This window comes from Falco punctatus (genome assembly GCF_963210335.1).
Source record: "Falco punctatus genome assembly, chromosome: 9".
Taxonomy (NCBI): Eukaryota; Metazoa; Chordata; class Aves; order Falconiformes; family Falconidae; genus Falco; species Falco punctatus.
In genome coordinates, this window is record NC_137589.1 from 32,399,241 (window position 1) to 32,425,685 (window position 26,445).

At 39.0% G+C, this 26,445-nt stretch overlaps 1 protein-coding gene across 4 annotated transcripts in view; it reads right to left on the reverse strand.

Annotated features, from left to right (window-relative positions):
• Positions 1 to 26,445, reverse strand: part of SORCS1 (sortilin related VPS10 domain containing receptor 1) — a 317,456-nt gene that overhangs the window by 181,871 nt on the left and 109,140 nt on the right. For all 4 annotated transcript variants that reach the window (XM_080403463.1, XM_080403462.1, XM_080403461.1 and 1 more), the window contains one exon: positions 7,194 to 7,293. In XM_080403463.1, coding sequence (XP_080259589.1) covers positions 7,194 to 7,293 — 100 coding nt within the window. The remainder of the gene's footprint in view (positions 1 to 7,193; positions 7,294 to 26,445) is intronic.

Below are 26,445 nucleotides of genomic sequence, written 5' to 3' on the forward strand. Positions count from 1 at the left end.
AGAATGTAGAATAATGGCAAGGGCTTTGCGTGTAATGGCTATTGTAAAAGCTGTCACATACTATAGCCACAAATCAGAAAGTTTGGTAGTGAATGCTGCCAGACACTTCAAAAGTCAAAATACTCATTTTGAAAAATGAGAGTCTGCCTTCACTTTGTTAACAGGGACCAAATGCTTGTTAATTATTGGTTTCCCATGAACTCAGCATTAAAGACTAACAATACAGCACCAGCTCTTCAGTCACTGCCACTTTACAGGTCTTTATTGACTCCAGTGAAACTCTACTGAACTGCAGTTGTGTTAGATCATATCCAAAAAATATGTGGAACAATCTACCTTTTTAAACTAACAAAAAATTTAGCTTTATCCTTCTTTCCATATTGGGTGGTGCGGGGATGGGGGGCGGGGGACAGGGGGCAGGGGACGACGACAACAATCTTCTGAAATGGAAATCAAGTCTGTACTTGATTATCTAGTGCACAGGTGGAAGCATTAGTCTTGAATTTACAGATATTACAAGAAATTAAAATTGTAATATATGTATTGTCATAAGGATATAACTTTCCAGTCACCACCAACAGTGGCTTCTAATAGTAGCAGACTTACTTCACCATTATTCCTGAACTGCAGAACATGAAAAATTTCTTTCTTTGAGGGGTGAGACATCCCTCTTCCTGTGGATAGTGAACCAATTAAATGTGTATAGTGTTATTAGAAGTCCATTGAACCACCCCTGCAATCCAGTAATTCTGACCCTTGTAGGTTCAGGATTTCGACTCTTTTCTCATCAGGAGGTGAAGTCTTAAACCAAAACTGCTGAATGAAAGACTTGGACCACTGTATTTAGAGAAAAGATATAAGTGAGGAAGAACAGCTATGTTCTCCCACTGGAAGACCATTGGAGAAAAGGCATGTGTAGTCCTATCTACACCAAACTGCCTATCAGAACAGCAAAACCACATGATGAATCCCACCCCACATTCTCTTGATTCCCCCCTTCTAAAAGATTGTCTCTCAAGTGAAAGAAGAATCCATGAATTCATAGCTATGAAGCTATGAAGATTCATTTACCTATGGTCATAGCATAGGAGTAATTTGAAACAAATCGAGGGGCTTCTTCATATACCTTCCTATGCTATACAGGGTTTAATCCTCTAATCCAAACAGAAGTTTTCATTTGATGAAATGCATTTTTTCAATCTGCAAAACACGTCAGTACAAAGTGGCTCCTCCCTTGCAAAAGATAAGAAAAATCTTTCATTAAACATGTCCTTGAAATCTCCTGGGCAGTACATAATTTAAAATAAAATAAACAAGAAAAAAAAAACCCACACAAGAAAAAGTAAACCACCCAAAACCCCCACCATTCACATCTGTTACACAATGCCTTTTTGGTCTCTTCTGACTGTCTCTTTGAAGGCTGCACTCACAGCCTGCAGCTAACAAGGACCTTTCCTTCCAAATGAAAGAGGAGAGCAGCAGAATAATTGATTTTGTCTCTGCAAGACTGGACTGCAATAGCACTTTGGGCTATTGGCATGATTGATCGACTATAGACCCTGGGTTTCCCACTGTGCCTAATTTACTAAGGATGCCATCCCTTGACAGCCACGGGATCTGGTTCAGTCTACAGTGAGGTGTGCTAAGAACTCTGCTGAGCTCCAACCTCCCCAAAACAAACTGATATCCTTCACACTAAGATTTACAGAGGCCTGCAAGGAGGACACCACTGGAAATAACTGTTTTTCCTTAAGTAAAAGAAATCAAGACTTGTCATCACATCAGACTTTTGAAAGCTTCCATAGTGAGACAGGTCACAGAGAGGATTTTTAGAAGTGTTCCAAGTCTGATTTGAGCAACTGAGAGTAACAGCTTCTAAAGAAACAGCAATGTCAGGTGGAACTGTTCATCCCTATGGATATTTACCTCAACTTTAAGGACAGCAGGTGCAAAGGGCAGTGGAAAGCACGCAGTTTCAGGTCTTGGTGTTTACACAACTCGGCAGTTCACATTCCAAAACCAGAAGCCTCCCCGAAACAAGCGAACACCTCCAATACCACAGGATACAAAATAGCACTCAATCATTCCCATTTCAGATAATAAGGGTAAATCTTCTCCTGCCTTGACTGATAGAAACATTTGTCAACTATTCTCTCCACCACCACCCAACGCTAGAAAGAACAAAAGGCTGGGCTGCCATTCCTTTCATTTCGAAATCATTAATAGAAATTAATTTGAAGCAGTTAGGGATCTGGCCAGCATTGAAACCCACGCAATTATATTTACAATAAATATTCGTTATCTTGGAGCTACACACACAACAGGACGGTGCTTAACATGCTGTGATAAAGGTGCTAATCACAACCGCTAAATATAAAAGAAGAGGAAGGCATATGTAATGCATTGATCTTTAGACAGAAAGAAAAAGAGGACACTACTGCACAGCAATTAAAATCTGAACATTTGGAGGAATAAAGGGAAAATTCAAGGCAGGCCTGCAGAAAGAAAGGGAGAGAGAAAACAAAACAAAACAAACCCTAACAAAAGTTCAAACCCACAGAAAATATCTGATGGACTAGCCCTATTAATAGCGTAAAAGTTGCTGGCAGATACTATCACCCAACATTTTATTAATTAAATGGAGATACATGGGTACAAGTGGTTTGAAAGTACAAAGAACAAATGGGCTGCACAAACTGGCTCTTTGCAAAGAACACAGTGTACTTCATACAAGGATACAGTGTCTAAATTAGCCTGCAGCATTTTTTGAGTCAAAGAAAAGCTTTAGTTAAACCAATTGTAAATCCCCAATACCACTCATTCACTTTTTATTTGCATAGGTCCGTGATTTTCCATGCAATGTTTAAAAGCAGCCTATACCAAAGGCTCTGATAAAGACAGAATATAAAATTTAGTGCATGTGAATGACAAACTTCTGTGAAAATGGATTTTCAAGATATCAACTTGGATATCTATTTTTAACCCATCAGTGCCATGATTCCCAAACACTATTCCTTCATGTAGAAGCATTTAAATCATTTTATTTCCCCTCACAAAAGGCTCAGTGAAGCTAACAAATAAGCCAATATTGACATACCTAAGCCTACGGATTTATTGCACACTGGGGATTCTCTCTTCCAGAGACTTGTTGACAAATACTCAAACAGGCTCTGTGCCTTTGGGAAGATCCCTGTGTTACAATTCCCTCCCCAGTCCCCTCCCAATCTATACCATTAGTCATATGACCAGGAAGTACCATAATTCAGTGAAAGGATACAATACTAAAAACCAGAGTTTCCACCTCTCTTCCTGCTGTAACTTATACACGGCTATGTCACTCACCATCTTCTGTAATTTACTTAAGAAAACACTGTAATTCAGAAAAATATCATGCAACAGCAATAGGCCATCACTTTAAATTGTAAGTAACAGCTAACTTTGTTCTCATTTTTATTTCCAAAGCACCCTTTTGTAATACAACATTGTCTACAATGTCTGGTTAAAGGATTTAATTTTGTTCAATAAAGAGACAAGAACTAGAATTCAGATGCTTTTAGAAAGAAATTGGCATTCATAGACTGTGGGAAGCTCTGCAAATCCTGCGTATTTATAGATACATTTTTTTTCTAGATGGAGAAGAGCAAATAAATTACAGCAAACAATTTATTCAACACATGCTGCTGTTTGTTCTTTTCCAGAATGTGAAAATCATCAGAAATTAATGAACAAATTTATTAATTATTTGAATAAATCCAATTACATGCATTCTACAGTTCATTGTTCCAACTGCTCTGCAAGGAACAGACAAGACTATGTACAGGGTATACTTGTTTTTATTAGAAACAATCAGTCTTGAGTCAGCAAAGTTCCAACATTTACCTTCTGTTTCAATGAGACCATTCCTAAAACTTAAGCATGTGCTAAAAGGATTTTTTTCAGAAGGCAGCTTCAATAAATTAAGTCCATGCTGCCCCACTAATGAACCACTGTTGTAGCAAGGTCTCTTGCCCAATAGCTTTAAGATTAAAAAATGCACCATTTATTTTCCACTACCAAAGCAGCGTTTTCTCTCTGCTAAGGAATGCCTTGCAGAACAAAGAACATAGAAGGCTGCAGCTGCAGTCAGAGAAAGCACTTCCCACATATAATAAATATTTAGGGAAAACATGCTGTTAGCATTTGCCCAGTATTAACTGCGGCAGCATAAAAAATCTTCACATGAACAGTATGTGTTATAAAGTTCATGGATTTTAGCATAGTTGAGTCCTACTTTTAAGAAAAATGTCTGCAGCTCTCACCCAGCCCACATTAGTGAAACAAGATGCAACTTTCAAAGGAACCAGAGTTTCTCACAGTGTTATCAGAATTTCAGGGGGTGGGAGTGGGGAAACAGGTCTCAGGATCCATAGGTTTTAATTGAAAGTGTTCTTGGTGGCAAAATTTCTAAGTACATTTCTTTCTGCTTTCCATCCACAGCAGGTATGATAAAGACCCTGAGGTTTAGTATTTTTGCTTTCATTGTGGAAATACAACATAGTTCTACACTCTACTCCCCATGCCCTCTTAATCTTGGAGGACTAGCTAGGTGCCTAAAGTTAAATATTCATTGGAGGAACGGCCAAATGTTCTACAGAAATAGACAGCATAAGCAAGGCTTCCAAAAGTTCTCCCCGCACGCCTAATTCTGCTCCTGCTGAAATAAATTTTGGAAAATTCAAGCTTGGCCCATTACACAGGTCCTTTCATCCCTTGTGTCGCAGCTTTCCTCTGGCACTGTCCCATACTGATTAGAGGCCAACTTTATCGCAGTCTACTGCCAGAACAGGCAGTTCCACCCTTCCACCTGAAAGCTTTATCCTTTCATCTATTTGTTTTTTGAGCTGGAAATGGATTAGTTTTCAGGCAGATTAGTCCTTGATCCAGCTCACCAGATGGCTACACAAACAAGGGTGGCAGTGTGAGGAAAGGAATGGGAAGGTGCAGCCAGAGGTGGTTTTCAGAGCCAGCCTGCATTTAGGTTGGTTTAACATGCTTGCAAAACCTTTAATTTCATCTTAGGTTTCTCTGAACCACAATAACTAAGTGATCATGCAGGTTTTGCCCAGCTAAAACCCCTCTTAGTTCTAGAGAACAGTATTATTACTGTCCAACAAACATCAGGCACGAGTATATATATACACACACCTTCCACACCACAATCTCTGTGCCAAGAGACTAACCTTTCAAACCTCAAACCTGAAGCATATTTCAGTGATCTGATGATTTATTTTTTAGCTTCTAGTGAAAAGTGTCATATCTTCATCAGGGATCAGCTGCAATGAGAAGAGATCACTCCACCGATTTGGGACCATTTAATCCCAATTCAACCTGATTTTCATCAGGACACTTGAACTCATACTGTTTCTTGATTGCTTTGATTACAATCATTTATCTCTCTACTCCTACACCTTTTTCCGGTCCTGTATAATCATAGCTATGCAGGTAGGTATAAGGAATCAATCAGGTGGCATTACAAATGGTAGCCAACTTCTGTTTCTGAGGGTCTTCCAGCAAAACCTAACTTCATCAGAACAGGTAAGGACTGGAATTCCACAGCTATAGTCCATTAACCAGAATACCATTAAGAGAGCACTTGATAGATGTCTTGTTAGGACCACATGAGGCAGCTGCCTGTAGCAAAGAAGTGGAATGTATGACACTAAAAGTCCACTCTAGCTTTATGTTCCAGTGTCTGCAAACATTGTTTCATCAGGGGAAGGAAGAAAGTCCCTGAACATCAGTCAAAGATTCTTGGTTATGAGCAAAACATTGTTCACAGGGCCAGATGGGGGAGTAGAGGGTAGGATTACTTATACACTGTCACATGTCTACACCCCAGCTGGCGGTATGGACTTCCACTTAAAGTCAGTTGGAGAAAAGAAGGTGACATTAGGACATGATTTGTATCAACCCAGGGTCAATTTCTTAATAGAACAAATGACTCATGCCTAGAAGTGCCTGTTCCTTTTGAACAGTTAAACATGAACTACTCCCTGGATAGGACAGCTCCCTCTTCCTTTTACAATCTATCTTAAAGAATACATAGGTGTTTCAGTATAATGAAACCAGCATCATAGTGACCTCAGCTGCCGGAATATACACAGCCTCCTTTAGAGGTGGGTCTTCATTAGCATTTTCTGCTGATACAATTCAGTTTTGCTTCTAGTAACTTGAACTATCCACTAGGACAGAAAGCAAGGATAGAAAACTATTCTAGCCAGGTTCATATTCCGTCTGATAAAGAGCTTGAGTCAGGCCTTCCACCTGATGCATATGCACTATAGCCTCACAGCTAGTAAGTCAAGCAGACAATGGTGTCACCACTGGCATTTATTTAATAATGTTTTGATTTCATTTTGATTCTTTTCTTTTCTGGACCAATATATGAGGATATCTGAAATTAAATTGCTAGTAATTTCAGGACGATTGAAACTACTTCTTAGTTTCCACACCAAAACACCAAAAACGAGAGTTAAACCCTTCTTAAACAGCATGTGCAGAGTCTTTAAACACAATATTTTTTACTAGTATATGCAAGAATACGAGTCATCATCGTCAACTGTGCTTCATCACTTCCTATTGCATACGTCCAAAACACAAAAATTTTATCAAAACCTGATCTCAAAGAAGGCATCAGATATCTTTTATGAACATGTCAGCATTCTAAATTCTTAATAAACTGTTAGTCAGTAGGGTGCTTGCATCATTAAAACCTTCAGGGCTTCAGAAAGCATTTTCTCTGCAGGAATTTGTCAAATCCTGTTCAGTTAACTATTGGGAGCCCTTAAAAGAAATAATGTTACATACAATCTGGTCACTGTAGGTGCATTTCTGCCATTCTAATGAGTCTCACTTTCAGACAACAAAACGCATCACGATTCAGGAGGTAAGCAACAATTAAATGCATGACGCCTATTATGCCTATGCATTTAATGACCATATTTTGTTAACATATATGCCATCAAATACGCTGGTAGGTAGTATAGATAGTACAAGGTGGCTGATACTTTGGTAAAGCCGCATATATTTTCAAGGGGAGGGAGGCAGAGTTTCCAGCCACTTAAATAGTAATAGATACTAAGGAAACTGGGAGAAATCACCGGGACAGAAATTGCATCATAAAGTCAAAACAGGCCAACCCTGCTATCACCTACCTTACGTTTGTTTGTTGGACAAACATACAAGTAGCTCAAAATAGTCTTCAGACCAACTTTATCATTCAGTTTCTCATACGTTGTCCCATAATCTGTTGACCTACAATTCAAAGAGACATTTCATAAATACAAACACTTACTCACAAAAGCACAAGTCACTTGGCGGCTTTTCAATATAAGTCATGCTTTACATAACAGAATGGCTCTCTAGAGCTTTTTGAATGATTCATGTAGTATATAATGATACTTAATTATATACACACAGCATCATGTGAGTGCTTATAATTTGCATTTAAATTAGGTTAGGAAAAATTAAACCAGCATCTTCCCAAAGCATTTTAAAATCAACATGTACGATAAGAAATGCTAAATTCTGCATATAGAAGACTATAATGATAGTCAGAAATGCCAAATAGCAGACAGCAAGAGACTAAAGTTATCAATTCATTGTATACTTCAAGCTTAGACTAATTTTGTTAAGATGAGTCTTTTCTAAGTATATTCCAAAATAGCTGCTCCAGCTGATTGTTCAGTGAAATTGGAGTTCAGTTTTCTGTGAAAAACATTGATGTCCCTTTGAAAACCTAACTACACAAACATTACACCTAGAATTTTTATTTCTTTTTTCCACATGAACTATCAGAGAACATGGACACATGTGCTTTATTCTTGCTTAAAGATATATATTATATATAATAATATATTTCTGATACAAGGGTTGCCTATAGAGACACTGACTACATCTCTTAGGAAAAAACAAAACAAGTGAATAAGACTGTGCAGAGTTCCTGTAATGTCTCTCCTTAACATGTAATTGGAATCAAGATCAATTATCAACATAGCTTTTGTTCATTATGCAGCTTGTCCTTGCCTGAATTATGTCCTAATATCCAAGGCATTTAGATAATCAGCCCAAACCAGTACAGATGGTATCCACACACTGCAGAAAAGTGACATGTATCCGGGTAACAGAGACATTTAAAAGTATAACATATTCTTGCAGATAATAAATCTGCATCTTGTCTTTGAAACATACAAATGGGTCCATATAGAACTTCACTTGCAAGTCGTAACATGGATTTTTCCCTTCTGCTAATCACTCCAAAACCAGTCATTCTGAAGTAAAGACTAGGCACCCGTTATTTCCAGGTTCTCTCATATCTGGGAAACAATGACTAAATTCACAAAGGTATTTAGGACAATTAACGTTTACAAGTCGGTGTGTGTGCATCCCTTTTTACATGTGCATGTGTGTAGGGTGCAGGGTGTTAAATTTCTGGATCAGGTTCTACACCTACATTCACACTACAGCTTCTGGGATTTCAGATTTTGCAATCAGTATATGAATAAAACAAGAAGGCAGCTGCTTGGGGTTTTACCCATTAAGATGAATTGCACTAAAATGTGGATTTGCATTGAAGTTGAGTCTTTCTATTCAGGAACATTATAGAAGCATTTGCATGTATCAGTCCTGATCATGTAACAATTGACTTATGGTTTACAACCATAGCTTTTTCCTTTCCCTCCTTCCCACCAATAAACATATGCACCCCTGTGCACATGTATGACCTTTGTTGGTTAGAGCATTAATGTCAACTTCTCATCTACTGATTGATCTTCCCTTTACAAGATCATCTCTCTCAGGAGCACATGTAAACTAACCGAGCTATCTCCTCAGTGGACTGAGAATGAGAATACCGTTACAGTTATTTCTGTTAATAACTCAGAGATGTGCCAGAATTCAAGTGAAAGAAGCTACAGCAAGATGCTGAACACAGTCCTGCCAAGAACTGCTGGTTCACTTTGGTTACATTGTCCACCTCATCACCTGGCCTTCTCAGGAATTAGTATTACTATTGTGGTTTGCCTCAAAACCAAAACTGTGAAGTTTGGGCTGATAAAGACACATAAATATTTTAAGCACTAAATCCAACCTGATGAGTTAGGAAAAACATATATTAAAGAAGTAATGCAGTTCTTTATAACAGTGACAGTGATTTCAAAATGAAACCCTTCAAGAGGGGATAGGAGTAAAGAGTATCTGACACATAATACTGGCTTTAAAATTTCTAAAGAATAACAGCCATTACCCCTGCCACAGCACAGGCAAACAGATGTCAAAGGCCTATTGCAAATGGTAATCTCAGAATTGCCAGCCACTTCTTATTTTAAATCTCTAAGCAATTATTTTGCATTCATAGTTTTATTTACAGGTAATGTTATATACAGATGGAAGCATGTGCTTCTGTCAACATCTATAAAAGCTACTGAAAGACTTCAAAGAAAAAAAACATCATTTTTTGCAGATGAAAAAATACACAAGAAATCAACAGAGCTACTATTTGATCTTACTTACATTATCACGTTCTAAACTAGCAATAGCCAGTCCTACCTGCCCAGTTACAAGCTGCTGTTTCTCTTACAGCACTTTACAATTACCCTTAATTTTACCAGGGAGGTAAATGTTATACAACAGCAGATGGGCACCTAGAAGTGTTTTAACACAAAGAAATGGTGACAGATACACAAACAGAGAGCAGCAGAACAAAAGAATTGTATTGAATGAAACACTGCATACACATGAAGCCTCTGTTGGGACCTAACCTAGGGGTACCACCAACCTGCATTTATCTTATTCCTATTATATGTATGTATATGAGCAGGCATTGATAAGCAGCCTGGATAATGAGCTCTTCATTTGTCTTATTAAATGGGCGTATAAAGCAGCACGAGACTCCTAACCCATGAAAATGTTGTCAGCTGTTTGGTGATCCAGGAAGCCAGCCTAACCTGGAAGTGTTGCAAAAGACAGATGCACCTCAGCAGAGTGTAGGCAGTAACAACAGTGTAGGATCAACAAATTCAATCTCAGTTATCTGAAGGGGAACGGATATGTAACAACCAACATCTCCCACGCTTTGTGCGGTAGGCTGCTTCTCTGAAGCTCTGCAGAGAAAACTTGGGTTTAGTGCATATGTATAACATGAACAGAGGAAGCAAATGGTTGGAAAAATCATCTGAGAAGGACTAAACCCAGGACCTGTAGAGCTGAAAACACAAGAATGAAACACTACACCTGCTGATCCATCTGCTGAAAAGCCACAGCTACTGAACTAACTATATGTAAATAAGTGAACAGTAAGCTCTACTTTTTTAGCTCCTGTGTAGACATGCCTGTTGCCATAGTTTCTCAAATTTTTAGGGGGAAAGGGTATGTTTATATGTTTATAAATGTTTCATCAAATTAATTTACATCCCTGTGTAAATTGTTTCAATTTGGCTTGATTTTGCTTGGTACAGTTAGTACAGGCTAAGTCAAAATGAGTCCAGATGAGTCTGAAATGGGAAGCTCTGCAAAGAGATTTGATGTGTGTATAAACCTAACAAAATATGGGGGGGAAGATACGTGTTAGGATATTGTGGATGTTACTGAAATGCAGATGATACTTAGTAAAAAAATAATATTCAGAAACAGTATTTAGACTCAATTCTGAACCTCATACCTGTCCCACCATTTTAGTTGTAATTGCTTCCATTAAATCCCAGATTCTACTGGTAGCTGTTTAGAACCAGACTCCCTATTTTTTCAGAGTTCAGAAAGACATTTCTGCAAACACCCAAGAAGATAAACATTTTAATTATTACTAGTTCATATGACAGTATAAAAAATACCAAAACTGTGGGACTGAAGCTCTGACTCGCCAAGTAATAAATTAAAACAAAACTAGAAACATGTAGAATAATTTATATTTTGCAAACTATTTGCAAGAAAGTTGACATTTAAATAACTTCATTATTATTCATTGACAGGGCTTTTCCCTCTCCTCCCATCAGGGTAAATGACATTTCTATTACAGTATTATAATAAACTCTTGCACATTTTAAATAAAGCCACTGAATTCCATTAGTCCACCTACTGTCATGAATATATCTCAATCCATTCCTCCCAATATTTCACAATTATAATAGGCATTCTGAATCAAGCAGTAACATGAACCCTATGGAAATTTTCTTCTTTCTTAAGAAGCATAGACTGAAATTCAGAGGACTGTCAGTTTGAATATATAGATTAAATAAATTCCCTAGCAAGTTGCTGTTTACCCTTCTTTGTTACAAATTTAAGGTTGTCTGTACTTATTTTACACAAGATGTTGAAGACTTGAAGAATCAACTCTGTTCATTGTTTGGTCAAGGTTTCTTTTGCAACAAGATCTTTCTGGAACAGTCCAAAAAAAAAAAAAAAAATAAAGAAAGAAAAAAAAAAGAAAAATAAAATATTACATGCAGACTTTAAACTGTATAACATCATGCATCCTGCCTAATAGAATACACTTTCTTCCCATAAAAGATACATTAAAAGATACATGTTAACAGATGAAGTTCCTTGTTATAGCACACATCATTAAGAAGCAATCACTTCAACTGGCACCATTTACTTTTTTTTTCTTTCTTTTTCCACCAGTTACAGCTTGTTTGCACGTATTAAAAGGAAGACTGCTTCCTCTACCAACACCATGAGAAGATTGTCTATGTATCATTTCCTCTCCATCCTTCCTCCACATTTCCAATTTGCTGCTCTAACTGCTGTCCGAGTGGCAACCAGCCCTGGGAGGCAGGACCAGAAGCATCTGTAATGTGGTTAGGGAGCAGCAGAGGTGGGGCAGCCTGTCATGACCAGAAACAGCGTGAAGAGATGGGCTCTAGCCTGCTTTAGCCTGCTTCTATTTCTGCTCATGAATTCAGCCTTGGCAGAAGTCAAGTATTTTAAGAAAGAGCAATGACTATCAGATCACCTGTTCCAACCTCCTGCATAACTACATTTGCCATCTGGTTTGCCTCCAGAGGGATTGGCCCCTTAAGCACAAGATTTGCCAGTTGCTATCATATTGATCTCTACATGAGCAGATTTTCGGATAGGAGGCTCTCAGATCGCAGAAGGCAGAACTGTGGAGTCACAGGTCACATTTACAAAAGGCTTTCACTGATGAGGTTTCTGAATAAAGGAATAATTAAGACATTAAAAATTATCTTTCACATCTGAATGTGAAAAGTACTACAGCTAGTAATTTTGGAACATATTTGTAATCCTATGTGCAATGTTTTAAGCCTGTTTGTAAACTCTGCTGTAGAGTTGTTGACTTTTGCATTCTTTCTCTCTGGGTATCTTTCTAGGCTGAGGTGCTATTCCCTCATCACTTAAATTGAAACTCTTTCCTTTATGGTTTTATAGCCAAGCACTAAAGTTTCCCATTGATTTTTGCCATGCCACCATGTTTCACAAAAGCTAGTAATGTCAAAGTGTTCTTCAACAGCTAACTATTTAAGTTCACATGTTCTTCCTATTAAGCCTTTCACAAGCCCTTGATAGATAACACTTTTGGTCTGATGCCTGTTTTGATTTAACTCCTTCATGTGTAACCCTGGTATTTTTTCGAGAAAGTAATAATGTCTGATCTCAGCTTCTCTCTCAGGGAGGAACTGGTGGGTTTTATCCCATTCTTTATTTTCACAGAAGGTTACTCCTGCTTTACAAATTACCTTGCTTCACCTGGACACTTCTCAACACCAGCTTTTTCTAAATCGATGTATAAATAATTCCCCAAGGTCTTGCCCATTTCTAATGGCAACTGTTTGCCTAGCTCATAGACTGACACATTGTGAGGGGAGTTTTATGCCTCCACATTGAAGAGCAGTTGCAAGATGTAAACACAGTGAATCCTGACTCCTTGGACACAGTTTCCATGCAGCAAAGAGGCAGACCTTGCTCTCATTTCTACAAGTTTCTCTCCTGAGGTGACACTGAAAGGCTACCGGTGGCCCCCCAGCACACAGGTTATCTATCAAATTAAAAAGGCTGGGGAATTTTTCCCATGGAAATTTTATGGTAGAACATAAGATTTTTTGTAAAACTCCTGTATTACACTGAGCAGCCCAGGCCTTTCAACACTGAACCAATTCGTGTCCCTGACATACTGCCTATGCTAAAGGCCTTTCTGCAGCTTGGGACCAACCATATTGTGACTTTATGCTTTCCTTGGCCTCTTCTTCCTCACTTTATTAATGAATCTTGGCTGATTTTTGGCTATAACTCATTTGCTTTAAGCAGGGATTAAGCTAAAGTGAAGCTAGTTCAGAGAGGCTTTTTTTGCCTTTGGAATTTGGTTCAAGAGGGCAGTGTTAAGTGGTCTGACAGCAGTGACAAGCCAAAGGGTTAGCATTTCTTTAAATGTCTGTAATGGCACTGCACATGTCACAGCATTAAAACACTTCAAATTTACCCTGGCAGGTTGGAATTAACTTTCAAAGATATCTCCAGGGTAAAGGAAAAGAAGATATTTCAAAAGTCAAGAGACCCACATGTCTCACTTCCTAAGTGAACACATTTCTGATGACTTTTTTGTCATGAGGCCCTCAGCAGACTGTCAAGTATTACTGTTCCCACTTTCTAGGTGGGGGAAACGGAGGGAAAGACTAGATAACTAATCCTACGTTTGAAGGAAGTCTGTGACAGAGCCAAATGCAAGTTCCCTCAGGCTCCACTGACTTCCCACTCCATCCTGACAGCGTAAGTTTTCTCAGGTTTTGTATGTGTAAATAAAGACTGGAAAGAGCCTTAATATCAATGTCAAAAGGAAGAAATACAAAATTTAACACAGTTTAAATGTGCATTTTAAAACAAATTTAACCCTCAATTTGAAAATGTCTTTCTTCCAGTTTGAATTGTGACTGTAGATTTTACGAGAAATAAAGCTATGATTTTTTTATATGAGTTTACTGAAATGTGAGGATTTTTTTCGCTTATGAAAAGAATTTTCTTGTCACAAAAAAAAGTTTCCCACCTACAAAAAACATCAAAAAGACTTGCAGGATGAGAAGGGGTAAAAAACATTACAAAGAAACAATAGGAAACTATGAAATTGACATTTCTCTGCATAATCAGTTAAATTAACTCCATTTTCTTTCTTCTCCTTTTTAATCAACTTTCATTTGGAATAATCTGAATTAGCAGAAATATACACACTCAAATTTCTTTGGCTTAATATAGTTCAGCTGATTATTGCTATAAATAAATTGAAGATGTGACAAGCAGAAGAAGCAGCTCATATTTTATTATCCAAATCCAGAGCTTACATATTACATTAGACAGTTATTCAAAATTTTACTCAAATCAGAAAGGAAGGAAGTAGGGGGGTAGGAGGGCCAGATGTTATCTGTAGGTGACCCAGATGAGTTGATTATTTCCACTTAAAGTAATGGTGGAAGAAAAAAAAAATATTTTGCTAACTTGCCTTCCCTGCCATTTCAGTTGAGAGTTAGCAACTCAGTTTAGCAACCTGAACAGAGAATACCTGTCCCTCTGTCTCTATCGTAGCCAAAGTAAGGATCACCCATCCCTTTACATATATTTAGTAAAGGCCTGCCCAAATCTGTAGCCACATGGCTAAACCTCCACCTGCTGATGCAAGCTGTAGGTATAGGTCACTTTCACAGTCATCCCCAGTCCTATTACGATTTGGGCTGCACTGAGCACACACATGGTTTTGGTACAACCCAACCATTATGAATTCAGCAAGCCACAACTTTCACCATACAACACATCTTCCATACCTTTCAAAAGGCCATGTAGAAGAAAAGCCCTTTGCAATTTGGAAATTTTTAGGAAAACAAGTAGTAGTACATCTGAGACTTTGAATCCCTCTGTCAAGGTGAACCAGAGATGATGGTAGGAATCCACCAACAGCATTAGCTTTGGAAAAGGAAGTGGGCCAAGGACTGAACTCATGGCAAAAGAACTGTGGACTTACCACCTATTTTGCCTGGCTAACAGACCCCCAGCAAGAGTGGATGTTGCCACCGAGGGCAAGGTAAGATGGCAGTAGAAGGAACTGGGACTTTCACCTCCATTCCTTGAGCAGCAGAGAGGATGACCCTCCAAAGCTCTCCCCCTCAAATGTCCCTTCTAACTTCTTATCTTCTTGTGGCCTGAAAGACTCATCTCCAGTTCCTCACTGACAGAAGCAGAAAAAGCCAAGAAGAATGTAGGGACACTAGCAATCACAACCACTTTATTCTAATCCAATGCTAGGTGAAAGTTTTCAGTAAGAAAAAAAGGAACAGCCCATCAAAGCAAGACCTCCACTTGGCCCTCTCAGTGAAAGACTCAAGAGGATGGCACTAGTGGTGCTCTGGCTGAAACACTAGTGCAATCTCTCCTGTTCTTTCTATAAGCCATTTTGTGCCATGGTGCCTGGATGCATATTGGAAGGATCAGTAACTCCAGTAGTACCACTGATTCTTGGGAGCTAATTTATATATACCAAAAGCTGATAGGTTACTTATACCTGTGCATCTGACTACGTACACTCCAAGCATTTTCTCCTTCCCTCTATAAGTCCATAGTACTGTTTTTCAATATTTTTTCCATTTGCATCAGAGCATCATGTTCAATAAAGAAGCAGACCATGAAGAAAGAAATGAAAGTTTACTGGCAACAAGCTTGTTCCTTGCTACCTTAAGAAAATTTTTGAGGAATGGTGGACTACAAGTGGAGAAGACAGCCCAGAAGATCGCCTTGTCCACCTGACTTATTTGTCTAAACCAATGAACAGGTTAGGAAGCAAATTTCCACCCTTTCTTCACCAGAGTATTTTCCACCAGGAAACACTGCAACTCAGAATGAAACCATTCCCATAGGCCCAGCCTGACTCAAAGCTTATGGTCATCAACAACAACAAAAAAAATAATATTTCAGCTTACTGGTGATAGACATTAAAGTTGTTCTTCCTTACGTTTAAATTAAAAGATGCCTTTTAAATTAGAAGAATTGAGAATGGCTAATGATTCTTCTTGCCCTATGTTTATACGTCACATACTAACATCACCACACCCTTAATGCCAGATTCTTGCTTATGAAGTGGTTCTTTGAGTGTTGCATCTTCCCATTTCCATCCCAGCCTGGTATAAATCACACAAATAGCTAGGACTGTAGCTCAGTAATCATCACACTATTAACTTTCTAATTGATGGTAATGGCCAGAATAAATTTCAGGCACCACAAGGGGTGGTTAATGGATTTTGTAGCCTAAGGGCAGAGCAACAGGAAGCTTTCCCATTAATCAGTGAGATGAGACAACCATACATGTCCTACACTTCCCATCCCATCATAACACTGAGGTCACTGCAGCGTTGTTGGAAAGATGGGTGTTACCAAGCAAAAAAACCCACTCTCACAGCAGGCTGAGCTCAGTTACATGGTTTGATATGCTACATCAGCAGAGCTGTGTTAGCATCCATAGCCATGTTATACATCCAGAAAACTCCTTTAGTCCATCTCCAATTAAGAATAAGAAGGAATTTTATTGTGTCATAAAAATATTGCAGGTCTTCTCCGGCTTTTAGTACATACCCTGCAGAAGAGGCTTTCTAGCTAGCACCATCCAAGCATTTGCAACACAATATGCAATCTTCATTCTATCCTGCCAGTGCAAATCAACAGCTAGAAAGCTTAAAAGATCCTGACAGCCCAAGACATTATATTCAAAATCACTGTCCAAGTCCCTTAGTTTTTATAATGGAGTAACTCCCAAGGAGCAGTTACATTTTAAAACCAGCTAAAAATGTGCCTCATGCATTAATTTATGTTAAAGTTTGTTGGAAGATGGAATTCCCATCCCTTAAGCAATACTAACAATTTTTGGGGTTTGTTTTTTTTCTTCTCTGTTTTAAACTATCATGATTTCCAAGATCTGGATAGAGTAAAAACACAGGAAAAAAAGATTAACAAAAAAAAATCAGTGTAACATCCCACTAGTACAACTGTTATCATTATTCATTGAGTCCAATATTTTATAATACAGTCTGGCTGTCACCCTACAGGAGAAGAAGCTCAAACAAAACAAGGAGAACATCAAAATGAAACATACTTTCAGTTTCAAATCATTCTGACATTTTCTGTCAAGATTTCATTTTTAAAATATTACACAAGATTTATCTAATGCTGCATTTCCCAGCAGAAAATTGTTCCACTTAAGTTTCAATTAGTACTCTGAGTCCTAGTAGTGAACATGCTAAGCTGTTAGCTAGACTGTTATCCTAGTCTAGCTGTTAACTAGTTTGTTACTCTACCACATCATCTAATAAAGAATTTGTTGTTGCTGGATTTAAAAGCAGTGCTAGTGGATTAATTGGATTATTGTACCCAAGAATCATTAATTAATACTTTAAAGCAGGCAAATACAATGAGTGTTACTTTTCATCTTTTTAAAACTATTTGAGTGATGCAGCTGTACCATTTGTGTCAGTTTCAAATAATATACATCACCAAGATCCACGCAACTTTATTTTTACCTCTTGGTTGGTAGAAGCATATTTATCACTATATATCTCAAGGATCAGCACAGTTATAAAACTTGCTGTTTATAGCTACTCTTGGGGTATCGAGCAAGTGACAGTAATTTGTTCCTTTGACATCTAACCTTAGGTCAAGTCCAGTAGCAGAAGATGGATTTTTACAGGAAATGAAATGAAAGTACACAGCAGAAGATTAATACCATTTCCTAGGCCTGAGGAGAATGCATGCTCCCAATCACTCTGCAGAAAAAATGGTCAAGAGCACGTGCTATGTATTAAGAATAGAGCAAGATGCGGTCAAGGTAAGGTGCTCAAACACTCTATTAGCAAACGGATACACTGGAATTTGTGCATAGAGGAACTGCAGGCTGATAGTCCAGAAATAAATTCAGCTCTTCTGGTTCTTTGATTTTGAAAGTTATCTTTAAGAAAGTGCCAGCTACAGATAAAATAGGATCTTGCTTTTATGCTACTGGTAAATGATAAAAGAAAGTTAAAGCTAGGCTGTAAATTCCATATCAGAAACATCTTGCACAAGATCAAGTTACTATTTTGCCCTGCATTGCAAAAACGTCTTTTCTTAATTATATTTTGTTTGTGAGAAAGACTGCAGATCGAAACACCTTGAAAAGATTCCTTGACACTAAAATCTTTACAGATGGGCCATAGTTGTCCATTACTCACAATTTATATTCAAATGCCTTTAAAAAATAATAAATAAATAAATAAAGGTGATTTGACCAGAAGAATTTTTTCCCCCAAGCCACCTTTTTTTAATTTATTTGGAATTAAAATTATAAGAGAGGTCTTTCCAAAACTATGCGTGCATAGACATTAATTATACAATCCAGTCATTAAAATAATGCTACCAACGGGAACACAGCCAAACACCTAAGAAGCCCTCCTACCTTCTTATAACAGACCTACCATGCTTAGCCACCGCTAATTCCCTTAAGGTGTGTCTTTCGGCATGCTCAGTAAGTCAGCAAATTTCAGCTTCACTGACCCCCAAATCTCACACATGACCACAGAGGCCATATAAACCCCCAAATTTATGTGTAATGCCACAACCTACCTCCAAGAGAGTCCACCACTTCCAGGCATACTACTGTTCTATGCTAACATAATCATTCAGATACTAGTGTAATAGACTCAATCAGGTTGCAATATATGTCTCGTACTGGACAGTGGGCTAGTGGTGGTATACATTGTTCATGCCCACTCACATTGCTATCATAAGAAGTGGAGGTGGCATTAGTGGAAAAGAAAATAACATGTTATATGTTGGACACAAGACCTTAGTGTTTACTCCCAAATTGTGGGCAATGCAGCCTGCTTAGACCCTAACAAAGAGCAGCTTAGCTGGCTATATTTATGGAGTATTATTTAGTGCCACACAGAAGTGCTCTATGTCCAAAAACAGCTGGAAATAGCCATGCTAATTTTACCTGTGTGGTGCCAAGTCTGGAAGAACAAGAGTTATTAATTACAAAAGGTTTAAATTTGCACTTTGAATGACAAAGGTCACACAGCTACATAAAGATAACACCCTCAAAAAGAACCTTCATAAGTTCCCGGACATTCATCTGAGAGATGCTTGCCATGTCCTGTCCTTCTGCTGCACTGAAAGTCACTGATAAATGCCCATAAGTGGAAGGTCTTCAATTTAATTTTGATTTATTAGGGCCCAATTAGAACAGACACTTCAAGTAATAGTTGTCACAATAGCCAAATACTAGAACTATCATGCTGCATGGTGTGGAAGGGAAGGAGGCAAGAACAGGTGTAAGATTTTAAGTGTACAGTTCAACCAGGGAAGAGATATTTCTGTATCACAGGTATGCCAAAAAAACATTTTCAGCACTATCTAAACACACACACACACTCCTCCACCATCTACCAAACAGGCTGCCAGAAATCTGATAATTTGTTGCTTAAAGGTCCAGTAGCAGGTGAAATAAGACCAGACAACTGTGACCAATTCTTCCAGGTCTCCACAGATCAAACCCCTGCCAAAAAAAGCACTGAATTCCTCTTCTTCAGTGGATTAGAATTCAAGCACTGTAAATACTCAAAAAAAGTAGTCAGTGATTTTTCACTGCTTCAGAATAAAGTTCCCTGTTCAGCCCATCTCATCTTTGGGTGAATAAGGCACCTTAACCTTCACGTCATGTGTGGGTTTTTTTCTATCTCTATCCTCCTTCCTCTGTTTTAAAATTTATGGTTACCATTTAGGCTGATTTCAATTTCCATTAATAATATGTGCAACTGATGTACATTTAAGTGAATTTAATCATGTTGTAGTGACAGGTTTAGCTTAAAGCAGAGCTTCACTTAGAACTATCAAGTAAATTTCTCTTGAAAAGGTCAGTTTAACATTTAACAGGAGGGGCCATTCCAGACAAATTAGAATTTGCTCCACTTGTTTCAAGTGCAAACACTTTTCAAGCCAGCTTCAATGATTCTATGTCAATCAAACGAGAAAAGTGTCAGGGGACCAAGGGAGAAGGTTCACTGATCCCTCCTTACACAGCCAGCCAAAGGCTGCTCAGACACGTGAGTAAAACAGAAATATTCTGCCCTACTTTTCAAAGACTGGGGCTGGACTGAAGCGAGACCACACCATAGAAAGCAGGGAAGGCAGAGCTGGGAGAGTTTAGGTAAGCCCCTGATAAGTCAGACTTTTAATTTCTAATTGCTGCAGCAACAGGAATGCCATAAGAACAACCTCGTGTGCTACGGAGAGGGGCTATTGGGCGTGTGTCCCATGAGGATTTTTAGTATTGTTCCTGTGCCTGTCAGAGACAGTTCAGCTTTCCCAAACAGTGGCACAGTAATCGGAGAGGTGATACCTGTAACACTGTCTCAGTGGCACTCCCAGCAGAAGCCCAATTCCCCTACACCTGGAGTTGATCCAGCCTCCAGGCTAGGAACACAAGTGTCCTGCAGTAGTCACCCAGACAGCTCTACTACAAAATGTTTTATTTATTAAAAGGCTTTACAGTAACATTACCACAAGTCCTGAGTGGAGCACATGTGGCAGGTACTGCCTTCCGTGCTCTGGGTGGGACAGAAAACCAGGACCCTGTTTTGTTTTGTTTTGTTTTCACCAGGGCACTTCTCCAGAGTTCAGGTCAAACTGCTATGTGGAGACAGGAAAATTTTCTACCCTTTCAGGAGCTGGCCTCAGCAGCACAATCTTAAGTTTTACATAGGTTTTATCAGGGGACCACCTCATAAAGTCACAGGTTTCTAGATTTATAACACTGCAATATACAATGTAAAACCAAGTCAGTTAAGTTTCCCAGTTCCAATTGACAGTAGCACAGGCAATTAACTCACCTCCTCTGCCCTGAATTTGCTTTCCAATATATTTATTTTATGGTGTCTAATTCCCGTAACAGAAAAGAGAGGGAACAAGCAATCCCTGAGTTCCTTCTTTAGTAGTTTCATGATTTTAGAGGTCTCTGACATATCCCCATCAGTTCTCACATTCCAGATCAAAGATTCCTGGTCAGCTCAATCACACAAATTACTCCATACCTGGCCCATCCTTACTGCTCTTCTCTGAATCTTTCCTACTTCCCTACTAACACGCCCTTTTTGAAATAAGGCTGACCAAAACAGGACACAAAACAGTATTCCTGCTGCTATTGTATGGTTGTTGAATCAAGACCTCAGTTCTTGAGTTTCACTACTTAAATGAGCTTCAGGATGAACCTTCAGGTTGTCATGCAAAAGGTGCTGCATAGCCACTTAACTGATGTGAATCACACATCTGAGCTTTGAGGTTGCTCAGCAGACTCAGAAGATGCCTACTCCCATGGATTCAGCAGAATCTTATTGTGCTAAAAGTCCCTGTGTTCACACTTTCTCAGAGGCTGCAAGACTTATCCTGCTAGAGACAGAAAAATACTCTGTGGAAACCCAAAGCAAGTTTGACCCACAAAGGGAAAAAAGCAACTCCTTTGTTGTACCCTCTCTGTACCCTGCAGCTGGTATCATCACAAATAAAAAGCAAGAAAAAAGCTGTAGCATTTCAGTCTTTGAACCAGTACCTCTCTAGAGAACACATATTGACACAGTACCTCTTAGCATCTCCATGTTGCTGATGAGCCTTTCATTGTCAATAGTCACTGAGATTAAGACCTCCTGCTACTGTCCCACCTATACAAGAATGTAACGTGTCCTAGTAGATTTTTTCACTGAAAAAAATGTTTTCTCTAAGGATTTTTTACATCAGGTGACAGTTTCTGGATAGAATCAAAACATCCTCCGGGACATACCAAACCTTCCCAGCCAGCCAGTGGGATGAATGACATCGTCCATTTAGTGACAAGTTTCACAGTCTTTTCCACTTTCATGTTTTACTATAGTTTCAGAAATATAAAATTCCTCATAGAACAGAAATCCTATTTTTCCAGCCAGCTAAGTAGATTCATCGTGGTGTAAATTTCCACTGTCAACTCTCAAGCTCTCCAGGAGTCCTGGAGAGGCCTCAGAGAGTATCTTTGACATCTGTATTGTCACTGCCTGAACAATCTTCATTATTTCACAGGCCTATGCTTCTGCCTAGGAGGAGTGGTTGGAGAAAAACAAAACCAAAAAAAACCCACACATTGAAAGTTCAGGGATAAAATTGAAATTCAGTCATCTGCAGGGTCAGTTGGAAATGTTTCAGACAATGTTTTCACCTTAGAAAATCCCAATCTGCGGAAGCAAAACTTTTCAGAAAAGAACCTGAACAGAATCTCCTAGCAGAATATCAGAAGGACCAGATTAGTTAGTTCTGGGGAGATAGCCACCGGAGATGTGAAAGGTCCAGGCTTTAATGGAAGAAGAGGACAGTGTATATCAAAACAGTCAGCTAAAGTACAGACACTTTTGTAGCTGTCTAAGCACTAGAACAATCGTTGGGATTGTTATTGCAGCAACCACCAACATACTGAAATTATTTTCAGTCAAATCTTCTTTTACACCAGGACAAACGCTGAAATACAGTAATTTTTGAATGATATGAAACTTCAGCTTAGGAGCCTTCTCCATCTGAAGACAGGTCTCTGAGCTGCTGTACTAATTATTGGGGGGTGATGTCCTCCTTCAGCCCTTCAAACACTGCTTGTGTGTAGGACAGAGAGATTTTTAGTAATGCAACCACACTCATGATTACGGCGGAGAGTAATACATTCACTAGCAATTTGACTAATCAAGCTGACAAAGTGATTGGGTTCAAAAAGGGAAGGACTCTCCCACCAGCAGCTCATTAAAATTAATTAAAATAAAAATGAAACTCTGTTTCTAGTGTAACAAAAAGGATTTACTGGTCCATAAAGGGAAGGAAAGGGAATAGCCTGGATAATCTCAACTATCAGCAAGATACACACAATAAAAATCAGGTATAGGGTACAGCTAAGACTGTACTGTCTCTTCCAGCTTCATCACAGTGAATCCGCAAAAAAAAAAAAAAAAAAAAACCAAAAAACAACTGCAAATAAGAAGTTCCATAAGGAAATCCTTTGTACCTACAGAACCATTCAGGTCAGGTGATTGTAAACACTAGTTGAAGATGACAGGTTCTCTTGTAGCAATGGAGCCAACTGTGGTTCTGAGGGAGGGCCATGACAAACCTCAGAAAGTGAGCTAGATTTTGGATGAGAAATATGTGCTTGCAAGAAAAAAGCAAAGATACTTTGAAAACTGAAAGCTGACTCATCCACACACAGCACAGCAGTGGTCCCATGAAGTTATCAACAGTGTGTGAGGTTGCTGAGAGTCAAGAAACAGTCTGGGTGGCAGTATAAGAACATATTAAAATACGTATACTTTTGTGGGAATGTTTTATTTATAAGAGTAGAACAGAACTGTTGGAGAGAATGAAATAAAACTCCTGTGATTAATTTTTCATTTATTTCATGTTAAGACTTATTGGGAAAAAATCCTAAAGTTATTAATGGTTAAAATACTCTAAGTTTTATTGGATCCCTGAGCTGCTAACAATTTTTATAAAGGACATTTCAAAATGGTGCATAGGAGATGTGATATGTTTTGTGGTTTGTGGGATGTTTCCTGTAAGAACAAACTAGTGGTATTTAAGAGGGAAGCTGCTGGTGAAGAAAAAAGAGGAAATAAGGCAAGGGGAAAAGATGGCTCAGGAAAAGCTACCTCCTAAACAGCACTTAAAGGTCATTAAGGGACACTGACAGAATCGGGTAGAGGAAGGGTTTTGACCAGAGTGTGAAAGGAGAGGAACCAGATTACAATCCAAACTAGTTCAAACCACCCAAAAATCCCTCAGGAAGGCATCTAAGCAGGACAAATACTCCCAAACCCTGTAAACTACAGCCACTGAAGGAGGGACTAGTGTCCCAATACCGGCTTTATGGCTTGGTAACTGGTGCAGGAGGGTAGAAGAGGGAACCTGAAGGTGAGAGAGAAATTGTACACTTTATAATTTCTTGTTGCAACATCAGATACAAAAACTCTTGCTACTAAAAATTGCCCTGAACTACTTCACCATTGCATATACCAGATATCCTTTCATCACCTTGAGATTTACAATGTACTTTCTAAACATTTCCTCTTACTGTTCAAACAAAAAGAAACCTTCAGTTTGAGGTAGCTTACCCTCCTATTCACCAGTGGTCTACAGACACCAAAAAAATAGAGCATATGTTACCAAATTTCTTCAGCCACATTGATAAACATGGAAGAATACAAACTGCATTTATGCCAAGACTCGGGAATATAATTGAGTTCTGGCAGGACAGATGTCACTATCAACACTGGGAGCTCTTATTGGCCAGGAAGTGGAAATATGGCTAGTCTTGGGATCATGAAGCTCTTACATTCCCACTTCTACAGTCCAGACATTAACAGTCCTTTGGGAAATTCCTGTGGAATAGGTCCTAGTTCTGGTTTACTGAGTTTCTTTCCAGAGGGAAGGAGATGTTTAACTAATGCCAAATGTCACCATTCCCAAATGTGATGTTACTTAACTATCCAGAAGAAATGGTCAGCTGGGGCAAAATGCCTGGTGGTGTGTCTGTGTTTGAGCCTGAAGGAGCTCAAATGTATCTTCTGAGGGCTGTGGCAAAGGGAGCAGGAAAAGGAATCTTATTCTGTAGGGACACAGAGAAGGAAAACTCTAGTGATTGCATTGCTACTCCTGAAACTCAAGGCCTCCTTTCCCCTCTGTGAATTAAGGCTACTGAGCTAGATCAGAGGCTGAACTGTCTTCAGCTACTGGTCTTGTGCATAATTATTAACTCCTAGCTCATCTAAATAAAACCTTCAAATAAAACACCACCTTTGGGTATTCAGGCAGGGAGATACCTGCTCAGCTAATGAGACACTGTTGTCATAGGAGCTAATCAGCATACCTATATCCATCCCAGTGATTGATATCAGCTGGGGGATTATTTCAAAATGAACTAGGGAATTAAGAAACCACACCTTTGGGACCTGCTAGAATAGAAGTCTTTGGCTGACAGAGTAAAAAAGATGCAGGAAATGAAAGCAGCAGCTAAGACTGAAGTTTGCTTTAGAAAATTAGGGGTGAAGACAGGCAGAAGTTACTCTTGTGACAATTGATAGGCTATCTGATTTGTAGCACTGATGGGCAACTCAGTAGTTAGGAGTCTACTTTAGGGGAAACACTGGTAACTAAACATAATAAATTATTAATCCCATAAAGTCAGCCTAGAGTGCAGTAAATGACAGCACTAGAACACAAACACTAGGTAAATCACATACACTCCTGCCAGGGGACTGGGACTAGATCCCTGTTCTCTGTCTCCAGACAAACCCACTCCTAGTCTATTATTTCAACTAATGGAACAGTCTTTTTATGCTGAATGAAGACATTATTACTTGTCAACTCTGTGACTCTTGCAGAAGTGCACTAACAGTGCATCTTCCTTACTGTACCACTGGGCATTAACTCAGCTAATAGTGCTAGCAAGTTCTGTTCAATACAGAGGCAAGTTCAGCTCCTTGAGTATAACTACTTCATTTTTGCAGGACTCTGTCAGTAGAAGGAATTATGCTGCCAGCCCTGCTCCTACAAAGAATCTAGGCCTCTTGGTAGTGTATCTTACCTTTACTTCTTTTTTTTTGCATTTAGACAATACAGAGTGATATTTAAGATCTAGCTGAGTTTCTGAACAAACTCTTCTGTGAGCTCAGTGAATTAGCAGCAGCAAGCCTGGGCCTTTTAGCAGGACTACTGGCAGCTCATGATCTGAGCAGATGAAATTAATCTCACACAGGTCTCTGCCACAGCTGTACAGCAATATTATAGCCACATACCAGGCAGAGCTGGTGACTTAAAAGTCAGGGCAACCACCTGCACCCACTACACAGAACCACAGAGCAAGAGAGAGGCCATGGCACCTTGCTGCAGAGGAGCAGGAGCTAAGCTTGGTCAGGAAAGTCTAACAGTTCCTGTGAGTTGCCTGATTGATATTTTTCCTTTTTGTCTCCCATAGAGGGCACAGCGATCCCAGTAACACATGAGCCTTAGCTGGCCATTGATCAAACTTACCCACCTTCACCCATTTGATTTCTCTGACACAACACAGCAGCTGCCAATCATATTTAACAAAAAAAGTCCTTTAGCCTCACTCAAATTCTTCTTTAGAATTTACCTCTGCCTTAGCATCTCCAATCCCTTGGACAACAAGCCTATTCAAACTATTGAGGCAACTAAGTTTGATCCTCCATGGAGCCCTCTGGGTTCACTAATCTCCATTACTAACTTTAGCCCCTATTCACACACTCCAGATCCCTCTTAAAAATCAGATGCCAACAGCAGATGGTGTGAACTCCTCCAAGAAGTAAGGCAGCAAGCTGTGAGTCATGACTGATGTGCCAGCAACACTTCCTTCCCCATTGCTTTGGGCTC